The sequence below is a fragment of the Ictalurus punctatus genome, chromosome 13, assembly GCF_001660625.3.
Source record: "Ictalurus punctatus breed USDA103 chromosome 13, Coco_2.0, whole genome shotgun sequence".
Taxonomy (NCBI): domain Eukaryota; kingdom Metazoa; phylum Chordata; class Actinopteri; order Siluriformes; family Ictaluridae; genus Ictalurus; species Ictalurus punctatus.
Window position 1 is genome coordinate 17,061,518 of NC_030428.2, and position 11,726 is coordinate 17,073,243.

Below are 11,726 nucleotides of genomic sequence, written 5' to 3' on the forward strand. Positions count from 1 at the left end.
GCACAAAGCATTTTAAGTCTTGTGTCTGTCATAATAAAAGGAGAAAGAGATTTATAACCTCCTATTGAGACCATTTCCCCCCACACAGTTAGTCGATATTACCTCCTAAATCTTGCAGCTATGGTAGAGTTATTCAGGCTGGCAGGAGAGGGCCAGGCGGCTGGGGTGAGGCCTGCACCCACATGTTGGCATGGGGAAAAGTTATCATGGATTAACGCCTTGTTTCAGCTCGAATCCATGCCTGTGTCATAACTGCCTGGGCAGGATGGCAGGGACGGGACTGAGCTCACACATGCTGTGTGTGGATGTGGAGGTGTCGAGTCAGTTTTTCCGTGGTTTTAGCCACAGAAGAAAGAAAGCCCTGCAGGCGCACTACACAGTGACACCTCATTGACAGGTATGTCGTGGTGTCCGCGGCCAGCCAGGCTGGCAAGACTGCTGGAGTAAATCTGCCGTCACAAGCTCCTCTCACCCGAGTGCAAGGCGACACGGTTCTTGTCTACCCCCGCAGGACAAGGCCGCTGGCAGACATGGCGTTTGACCAAGACCACCAAAGCATCCTGGCCAGTTCCTGTGAAATAGCTCACATGGTTTCAAACTTCATCTACTCTCTGAGATTCACAGAGCTTTCAAGACACACAGCTCATGGGAAATGCACATATTCCCAGTAAGTGAAATTGAAAATTGCACTTTAACATGAACAAATAGCAACTTGAGTTCCCAGAGCTTTGTCTCATTTCTTTTTGAGGTGTGATATAATACATATCAACAGAAGATGAGCAAATGGTACATTCTCTAAAGGTTCGATTTGTGAAATTCTAGTGGGAAAAGGAGACTGTAAGTCTACTCAGGCTGTAAACTATGCTGACATGAAAGCTTCACAAGGCTTTTTAGTCTCTTAGTAGTATGTGACACTTTATGACAGATCTGGCAGTCAACATCATAAACATATGGAAAGAGAACAGCAAAAGAACATAGAAAGATGGGGAGAGATAGACAGAGAGAGAGAGAGAGAGAGAGAGAGAGAGAGAGAGAGAGAGAGAGAGAGAGAGAGAGGACAGGCTCCAAAGAATGGGAGTGTTTGACGTGTCCTGTCAGAGTTGATGGATGAGTCGGGAGAGTATTAGTGTGTCCCAGTCTGGTGTCGGATTGTTGTCATAGTGTAAACGTGCTGTTCTCTCATCCAGGGCTTCAGAGCGAAATTCCCTTTTGTTTACGTTATGACGCTCAGTGACAGACTTCACAGTCATAACAGCTTTACAAAGACAGTTAACACAAGGCTGAGATCTGGCCCTGCACACACACTTATAATGACTGAGATAAGAGCAATAGAGGTGTGCTATAGGTATTGATATATGGTATAGGTATTGAAAAGTGTCAAACTACAGCTAGAAATTAGATTGCTGCAGCTACTAAGTCTAATTATAGGCCATGTATAGAAGCAGAGATGTTATTGCACTGAAAGATGGATTGGAGTCTGGCACATGTGCCAAGGGGGAGACTCCACATTTCCAGACTGGCTCTGTTCTACTCTGGCGGGTGCCTGAGAATGTGTGTGTGTGTGTGTGTGTGTGTGTGTGTGTGTGTCCAAATGGGGGTTACACTGCAGCGCACTGTTCAAACTGTTTATGCATACCAGGCTGCTCTGAGTGGCTCTTTGTCATGAGCTGTTTACATAAACTTATTTTGGGAAAATTCCACACGACTGGACAGGATTTCACTATAAATCATTGAATCTGCAGCTTTGTGTAATGATAACTTCTGTCAGTCATTTACACCTCCTGAACTGGCTTAAAAAAAAAAAAAAAAAAAAAAAACCCAAACAGTTAACACAGGTAAGTGTAGAAATTAGACTTGTAAATTGATGTGGATTTGATGTTTCGAAATATAACACACACACACACACACACACATATATATATATATATATATATATATATATATATATATATATATATATATATATATATATATATATATATATATATATATATATATAGGCTTTTATTTCTATTGTTTATTTATTATTACAAATCTATGTAAATATAAAGTTTTGTTATGGGAAGCTGAGTACTTGGCTATAGTAACTATCTCCACTAGATGGCATTAGAGAACCAGGACTCAAGCCTGATACAATTCAAATAAAGATCATGAATTATTATATCGAAAGACCTTTGTAATGGCTTTTTTAATTTTAGAGAACAAACAGCAAATATTTTATGGGTATCTTGACAATATTTGGTGTTTTTATTTTTCCTTAAATTTGAGGAACAGACAATTCATAGATTATTATTAATTTAAAAAATACATGAAACTATTTACAAAATTGATGGTATAATACAAGTTAAGTGTAATGGAATCTCATTCACTGTAAATAATAGCAGCAGTGTCCCAATAAAACTGTGAGCATTCAACAAGTGGTTTTCTTATTTTGTTGTGAAAAATGGAAAATAAAAATGCATGAACAAATTCTAATGTAACAGAATGATAATCACATTGCTGTTTGCTTTGAATCGATTTTTTCTTCATATTTTTCTTTCAGATGAGACCTAGAGAAATAAAAAGGAGAGAGTGAGGTGATTTTTTTTCTTGATTTATTTATAGTGAATGTGAGTCTGTGATCTACTTTACCTTATATTTGTTCTATTTCGCTTGAAGACATTATACAATGAAACAATGATGAAGACAACTACCAGAAACCCGACCACTACAGCTACGCCAATGACGATGCTCATCTGGTTTGGTTCTGATGGAAGAACACAAATTGTGAGCTAGACATTGGGTATTATATGTTTTTAAGCACAGGACATTCAGCATTGCTTGAATTGTTTAAAGCTTTGGCAAATAAAATCATACCATGTCCAACAAAACAACTAAGATTATCTATCTATCTATCTATCTATCTATCTATCTATCTATCTATCTATCTATTTATATATATATATATATATATATATATATATATATATATATATATATATATAGATAGATAGATAGATAGATAGATAGATAGATGGATAGATAATCTCTAAAGAAGCTGAGGGTGAAGGTGATGGACTGGCCAAGCATGTCTCCAGACCTAAACCCTATTGAGCATCTGTGGGGCATCCTCAAACGGAAGGTGGAGGAGAAAAAGGTCTCTAACATCCACCAGCACCGTGATGTTATCATGGAGGAGTGGAAGAGGACTCCAGTGGCAACCTGTGAAGCTCTGGTAAACTCCATGCCCAAGAGCGTTGAGGCAGTGCTCGAAAATAATGGTGGCCACACAAAATATTACACTTTGAGCCCAATTTGGGCATTTTCACTTAGGGGTGTACTCACTTTTGTTGCCAGCGGTTTAGACATTAATGGCTGTGTGTTGAGTTATTTTGAGGGGACAGCAAATTTACACTGTTACACAAGCTGTACATTCACTACTTTACATTGTAGCAAAGTGTCATTTCTTCAGTGTTGTCACATTAAAAGATATAATCAAATATTTACAAAAATATGAGGGGTGTACTAACTTTTGTGAGATACTATATATATATATATATATATATATATATATATATATATATATATATATATATATATATATATATATGCGTGTGTGTTGTTTCCCTGTTAAGCTATTATTCTTTATTTTTTCTTCTACATTTTTATTTTCTATGCATGCTCTTATTATTTTTTTATTGTTATCATTAGCATTGATGTGCTAATGTGATGTGTGTACTGCATGCTTACTGTTACTTCAACTGGATAAACTTTTAAACCTGAACATCCTTAGACATGGCAGGGCCATTGTAATAAAGTTTAAAATTTGACTCAAGCTGACTAAAATGAAGGTGAAATCATGCACTATTTCATAACGTTCTTCCATAACACTTATTCCATAACCTAGTATCATGAAACATTTGCTTCTGATGGTAATAAATAATATTGTGCAATCTACAAAAAGAACAATAACACCACCAAGTATAAAGATACTTTATCTGATTCTTATCCAGAGATGGACCTAATCTGATGTAGTCAAAGTTCAAGATGATACCATCAAGGTACAACTTTTTGATCTGGTGTCCTTTGCTTACCAATGGTGGTAAAGAAAAAGGTCTTAAATTAAACCAAACTCACCTTTGCTGTCACATTGTTGCCCACCAGAGACTAGAAGATGTCTGGTGTTATCAAGAGAGCCATCATTAACCTCAGGTTTTATTCCCAGTAGATGACACATTAAGGGATAAACATTAACTGTTTCAAAAGGTCCCACTACACGGTTCTTATTAAAGTCAGGCCCTACTGCCCTGAAGAAAGCCTTCATGTCTAAAGCTTGATTATCAAATCCATGTTCTCCTTTACTGGTCTGAACAGGGAGAATCTGGAAAATGATATGAAGAAATGACAGTTCATTATGTATAATCTTGTGAATAGATTTCTAACACCTGAAAGAATCTGCAAACCTGTCTAAACATATATTTTGCAATACATTCAAACACTCACCCCACTGATTACATATCCTGGGTCTGCATAGAGAAGGAGGGGTAAAATACGTGGATGATTAGAATAATGAAGACGAGCAGGCATGTCTTCCTTCTTATAGACATGGAGGTTAGGATGGGCACCTTTCAGGACTCTATAAACCTTCTCCAGCATGCCCTCTTTAGGCAATAGCATCCCATTAGGGCCATAGTCTAACAACTGGAACTTAATATCCTGAAATGAGAAGCCAGGGATTTGGGAAAGAATAATCTTTTTTATTCCATCTCCTCTCAGTACAGTAGTCATACCATGATCAGCAGTGATGATGATGTTCAGGCGGTCAGCAAGACCATGTTTTTGCACGGTGTCACGTATATAGCCAATGGTGCGGTCCACTTTCCTGACTGCATCACGGCGTTCTGGGGAGTCAGGCCCATATTTATGGCCTGTCTCGTCTGGCTCACCAAAATATAGAGAGACATAGTCCAGATCCTGTTTTTTAAACCAATCACCCATCACTTTATCCACATTCATTCTCCAATCTGTTTCATTGCTGTAGTCATAAAATTGAGATTCCACCTCTCTCACATGCACCCTCTCATTCTGATATGTGGCAGCTGTACCCGGAAAATGCAAAGAGCCAGTTTTCAGACCCTGTAAGAATTAAAAAAATAATAATGTGGTGAGTTTCATGGAATAGCTGAGATGTCTAATGAAACACTTCACCATCAACTTGGGAACTGTGGCAACATAGCAAGAATATTGTTAACATATGAGAATTATAGAAGCTTTGGTAAACTGCCTCAAATACTGTACATATGCACTGGACTATCACCTCAAGTACTTCACTGAAACACTGAAACCTAGATTAAGTTTTCACACCTACAGAATGAACACCAAATTGATGTTTTGAAAATGTTCCAGCTGTTTAAGTGATTCTTTACCTGTCTTTGAGCTGTAATCCATATAGGTAGACTGCCATTGTCCCAGTAGTCATCGACAAACTGTGCCATGTAGTATTGCTTCTTCTCCTGAGTAGTGGTGTTAAACCACATATTGTGAATCACACCATGATTCTCAATGTAACGTCCTATACAGATAAGTATAAAGAGATATGATACATTTCAAGAATATATAAAGTATATTCAATCCTTTGCTTTGCAGAATTTGTTTCCATTATTTGCTCCCATTTATTCCATCAAGCAAAAGGACCATCAGAGGACTTAAATAGTATATACCCTTACAACATCTGCATTAGTCACATCTACCCTTTTTGATGCATCTTGTACAGATAGAGACTTTACATATACACAATATACAGTACATACTGCACAATTTGCACTAGTCATCTCATGGCCCATCATCAGTTTCGGAGCAGATGATCGTGGTGGTTCATGTTTTTGTGATGGACTGAGTAGATGATGGCTATAGTTAGTAAATTAAGGTATGCATAATACACTGGCAACTGAATGTAGTGTCTAATACTGTGGTAATTAAGGGAATTTTATACGTTTAACAATGCTAGTGCATTTTATTTTCCTATGGAGTGAGCTTACATTAAGTGTAATGGAATGAATGGAAATCTTAAATGGTCCTCCACATGTTGTTTTTGCAGGAGTTTTTAGGTTCAGGGAGTATATGCATTCCTTTAAATAGAAAAATAAAAGCCTTTTTGAACTTCTAAAATTTCAGTTGAGCAGCTTGAGCACTGCATTCACACCATACAATTTTCATTATTAAGTTTTATCTAAGGGATTCTGTACATCCACTCATGATGTAACTTACTGTGCTATATCTACCTGCTATAGTATCTTTTCGCTCACCTGTAAGCAGAGTGAAGTGACTCGGGCTAGTGATCGTTATGTAGGGTGGGATGACATAAGTAGCTTTTATGCCATCTTGAGCCATCTTGTCGAGATTTGGTGTGTCCACATCCCGGTCATAATCCCATCTGAATCCATCAAAGGAGATGAGCAGAAGCTTGTTTCTTCCTGTTGTACAGGGTTCTTTGACTGGAGCAAAGAGAGCTGGAGAAACTGCAAACAGCCAAAGACTTATCGTCAACAACATGGCTAGAAGAGGTCTGGTACACTAACAGTGCTTAGTGCTGTGTGCTCAGATCATTTTCTGACTGCTGCCAACCTTTCCCACACTTCATGCTATTTCACTTCACCTTGAGTTTTATGATCAGATTACCTCAATTTATCTTATCACAGCTGCTATATCAGAGGTTAATAATGGGGCAGTTTTCATTCAGCACTTTTCTGCAGGTTTATAACTCTACTCAGGTTATGTTGAAGCAAATGTTTTCAGTCAATTTTCTACTACAGTGATAAAGTGGATCTGATATGGAATATTTGAGTATGCATATTAGACAGTTTACCCCAGCACAAATTGTATCAGATTTGAAATAACTCATCTAAAAATCGATTTAAAAACTCATTACAATTATTAAGTTATATATAATTTGTGCATTTTGTTAGGTTTATGTTAGATTTATATGTGCTAAACAATGTTAGAAAAAAACAAATGATATAGATAGTATAGCATATAGATAGAATATTTCATGTTTATTTTTATCAGAGGGGTCTATGCAAAGCCGGCTTGCAAAAAAAAACAAAAAAAAACAAACAAAGAGATTATACATTAAGATGACATTAATGTGGCAAAGGTTTATGGGGAATGGCATTTTAACAGTGTACTATCAAACAAACAAACAAACAAATAATGGGTATGTGTATTTGAGGTGTATCAGACTTTAATAATTAATAATAACAGTTTAAAGAAATTAATCAAGGGAGAATCCATATGTACCAAAAGGAAAGATAACTGTCTTAGAATAAACCCAGGTTATGTAATGTATTACTCCCTCTATATGATCATACCAAATTCTGCCACCACCGAACCACAGTACCATAGTACCATCGTACTTTATCCAGCAAACGTGTAGTCAGGATTAATCTAGGTAATAAAGTTTTATCGTGAGCAGTTTTGTATTATTATTATTATTATTATTATTATTATTATTATTATTATTATTATTAAATAGTTTTCATTTTATTTTATCAGGGATGGCATGGTGGTACAGTGAGTAGCATTGCTGCCTCACAGCTCCAGGGTCATCAGTGCAATCCTGAGCTCAGGTTACTGTCTGTGCAGAGCTTGTTCTCTCTGGTCGTGTGGGTTTGCACTGGTTCTCTAGTTTCCTACCACTATCCAAAAACATGCAGGTAGGTGGATTGGACACACTAAATTGCCCCTAGGTGTGAATGAATGTGTGTGTGCATTGTGCCCTGTGATGCATTGGAGTCCATCTGGGGTGAATTCTCTCACCTTAAAGCCCTTTCACACTGAGCACGACGTGATAAAGTGAAGCGAATCGCAGACGAACCGTGCTTTCACACCAAATGTTACTGAGTTTACACCCAGTGTTACTGAGTGTCCGGCTCCAGCACGACCTTTACCAGAATAAAACAGTACAGTAGATGAATGATTAAATGCATTTTTTATCAATAGGGCAGAACATGGCTAATTAATTCAGACATAGGCAAATGCTATCCAACAGTATTATTATCAAACAGTATTACACAGTCCTATTAGAAGTAACCATGATTGATTGTCTGTTCCTGCTCCTTATCCTAACAGTTGGAAGAAGATCAGTCACTTTTCAAAGGAAATCAGTAGAATTTCACTGTTTTACGATCTGGATGTATTAAATATTTTGGACATAATAGCTGCATACTTGAAAATGTTTGAGAGGTACTGCAAAAGACCTGTTAATTAAAATTAGAGTAAAACATACATCTTATCAAACAGAATATCTTATGCAATTGCATATGCTTACTTCATATAATAATTCAGGTTTTAATTATAGCAGAAATAGAACATTTACATATTAATAGCAATGTATATATACAGTAACAGGACAAATATGCAGCGATAATAGTGGGATGTGAGTTAATTGCTGTTAAATTTGCTGTCTTTACATGGTATAAGAACACAAATATTTAGATTGAAAAGCTATCTTACAATTAATATATAAATAAACTGGCAGCAGCCTGCTGTGAAGTAAGGAAATCTTTCAGTGCCTAAAAGGAGCCTGAAGTCTGAGGTAGCTGAATTTCCAACAGAGGGCGGTATTCACTATGGTTAGAATGAAATACAGCTCAGACTGGATTAAAAAAAAAAAAAAAAAATCTTAAAAGTAGACAATATTTTCCTACTTTAAAAAAAGAGCAGAGTATTTTTGTGTAGGCTTTAAATGCCTGTTAAAGTGTAGACATTAAACACATCATTTTAATCACTTTTAGACCATTGACATCAGTTAGCACTGAAATTAGTATATAAATACAACCTAAATATTACAACTGTGATTCATATCACAAACAAATTTACGCATTAAGCATTCTTCCAAAAAATCTTACAATGTCATCCATTTCAGCCTAAGAAATTTGTACAGCTGTACAAATGAGGACAATGTGATTGGATTTTGTTCAATTTCATAAAACCAATTTCAGAAAATTGAAGCTTAACAGTTTTACAGTTTCTTAATGACCCAGTGCTAAAGGAGGCCCAAAAATCAAAGCAAAATATTTCATTGAGATGATTTGTATTGGTATAATCAAAGAAATAATTGTGTGTTAATATCTTCTCAATTGCTTTAATTCCAAGATTTGTAATGTTAGTGATTTATCTGTAATTACTTAACTCAGGTCTTCTCTACCAGGAATAGTAATAATATCTATAAATAAACATTTATAAACAGAACACATGGTAATGAACTGAAAATGTCAAATGTAGGTAGAGGGTCAAGAGTGATTTGAATACCATTTGTGTGAATGCAGACACATACCAAAATCTTCCAACAAGGTCATCTAATCAGAGCTACAGATATCCTGTCCTTCAAATCTGGGAATGGCCTGCTCTTATTACTTATAGTCTATATCTATATCATAAGCATTATTCATAGAAACCTACAGGGTACCATAGCATTTGATTGCCTCAAGTATTTTTCTTCTCTCATTAAAATTACTGACTAGCTAGTGAATTATTCAGCATTACTGTATGTGGACATTCATCTGTACATACTCTGGGGAACCGAACACGTTTTCTCTGTAGTGTCAGTGGCTTCTGCTGCATTGAGCAGTTTCTGTTCACTCATTTCTTTTGGTTTGCCTTTCAGTATTTTTATCGTTGTATATTCCACATCCCCTGGCAACTAACGAGTAGTACTCACTTGACATACAATGCACTGTCCTTTGCTGAACCATCTAATTTACTTGGACTCCTGCTAATTCTCAGTGTATGTTGTCTCCACATAACATACATCTTTTCTTTATACCTGGGTCAGATGGCTCACATAATTGCTATAGCTCCCATGATATACTGATTGAGTAGCCATAAGTAACCGTGCTAAAAAGACTTGCGCTTATGTAAACAGTGTATAAATCTCTTGGAAGGCAATGATTGGCACCAGCATGTACTCACTGCCTTGGACCATCTCAAGGACACTGTGTCTGACTTGGACATCCCTGCATTGAATGCATGGCGATGCCAATATTGACATGATGCACTTGGCTGGCAGATTTGAATCCTGGCTCAAAGTAGAATTTGGCCCAACCCTCAGTCTAAACAGCTTGCTGGTCACAAAGGCCCAGGCCCAGCAATGACCAGTAAGCACAACAAGAAGCCAAGAAAACAGTCTGAATTACTCTCGAGAGGAATCAAGAACTTGGCAGCAGGCATAGCTCAGCTGAAATCAATGATACAGGAGTTGCAACCATACAAGTCTGAGGCTTCTCAACAGAGGCCTCCTTATAGCGTAAACTCCAGTCATCCTTCTATCCACTTATCAGGGGATCATGAGGATGCTATGTCTAGAGAGGCATCTTGTAGGTTCTTTTAGACTAATAATTACCTACTAATTGAACCACCAATTACAACGTTATGCCTAGATGATGTTGCAGGAGCCTATGACAGTCTCTAAAATAGTTCTGGCATACAGAAGATGGCTATAGCTTGGGTAAGACTGGATGATGCTTTGTAACCAACAACAGAAAAAACATTTGTTCGCACTGACATCTGAGTACTGAGTGGCGATGCCCAGGTGAACACTATGTGCATGCACAGGTAATATGATATCTATTCTGCTGCTAGCATTGGAGTAGTCCCTTCAATCTGCAGATGTTGACCCCTCAGAAAGGGAGCGGATTGACAGCTCACTCTTGAGACACCTGGGCTAGGTCATAGGTCGACTCCTTCATAACTTGTTTAATACCCACTGCCATGTGTGGGTGACAGGATCTACTATATTTATGCATCCAAATTTTCCCTGTGGAATCAGCCTAGAATCTGTGCTGTGGTCGCTCTTAGGACCTGTGCCCAAAGAGGCCCTAGATAGGAGCAGGGTGGTTTTGAAATCACAAATCCAACATGGTTAAATGGAGTATTAGTCTTTAGAATGTCACACCCCATTTCCATGTTCCAGTGCCTGTAGGGGGCCAACCTGCCTCAAACTATCTTTAGTCAGGGGTTGGCAATGAAGCATTTTTCAGCTAAAAACACTGTTGGACACAATGATTATATCAGTTCAGTGACTCCTGATGACAATGTCACAAGAATACAAATGACACTTTTGCTGCCAGCCTTTCTGGGAATCAATGCCTTTTGATCCCAACAAAAAGGTATTGCTCTGTATCTGGAACTTTTTTTTTTTGACAAAGAAAACAAGGTTCAAAATAAAATAAGTTTTATTCAGCTTATTGCTCAGAAAACGGAAGATCTCCTTTTAATTCCTGATCTGAGAGGGTAAAACCAAGTCATGAATACCTTCCTTTTTCATATGCAACAGATGCCACAGGAGTGGTTCATATTTGTGGACCTCTTGCAACACTTATTTTCATGTTCTCATTGTTCTGGAGCAGAGATGCTTTTTTCAAAGACAGGCATTCCAATGCAAAGGGTGTGTTTGAGGTTTTTTTCCTCTTGGCCTTGTCAGTATATTAGTACTGATGATGGCAGCTACATCAGCAAATCTCCTAGGCTTGCTAGAAATTTAGAAACCCTGTGGTACCATAGGGGTACTGGGGCCATGGCTTTCTGGTGTAAGGTACATATCAACCAGCTGGAAATTAGTTCTTCTTGTTGGTTCCCTAACATTGAGATGCCATGCACAGAATATCCTTAGGTGGGACGGGCCCATCCACAATTAGTCTCACTGAGAGCAACTCATCTGCCAGAGTTGTACAATGGTGTGGCAGACTCTT

General features: G+C 37.5%; 1 protein-coding gene across 1 annotated transcript; it reads right to left on the bottom strand.

Moving 5' to 3' along the window:
* Window positions 1–2,075: 2,075 nt before the first annotated feature.
* On the bottom strand, window positions 2,076–6,614 carry enpp7.2 (ectonucleotide pyrophosphatase/phosphodiesterase 7, tandem duplicate 2). Its single transcript, XM_017482785.3, has 6 exons — window positions 6,285–6,614; window positions 5,406–5,551; window positions 4,483–5,115; window positions 4,117–4,360; window positions 2,632–2,746; window positions 2,076–2,549 (listed from the first exon to the last, which is right to left on the bottom strand). The coding sequence occupies exons 1-6, from the start codon at window positions 6,529–6,531 to the stop codon at window positions 2,492–2,494; spliced, it is 1,443 nt and encodes a 480-aa protein (XP_017338274.1). The 5' UTR covers window positions 6,532–6,614; the 3' UTR covers window positions 2,076–2,491.
* Window positions 6,615–11,726: the final 5,112 nt, after the last annotated feature.

What these genes read in the sequence shown, in the direction of transcription:
- enpp7.2 (XM_017482785.3), bottom strand. Translation starts at nt 6,531, where the DNA reads ATGTTGTTGACGATAAGTCTTTGGCTGTTTGCAGTTTCTCCAGCTCTC. An exon ending in TCACTTCACTCTGCTTACAG is followed by an intron (nt 5,552 to 6,284) that starts GTGAGCGAAAAG and finishes TTATCTGTATAG; the next exon opens with GACGTTACATTGAGAATCAT. An exon ending in GCAACAATGTGACAGCAAAG is followed by an intron (nt 2,747 to 4,116) that starts GTGAGTTTGGTT and finishes TTCTTCCATCAG; the next exon opens with AACCAAACCAGATGAGCATC.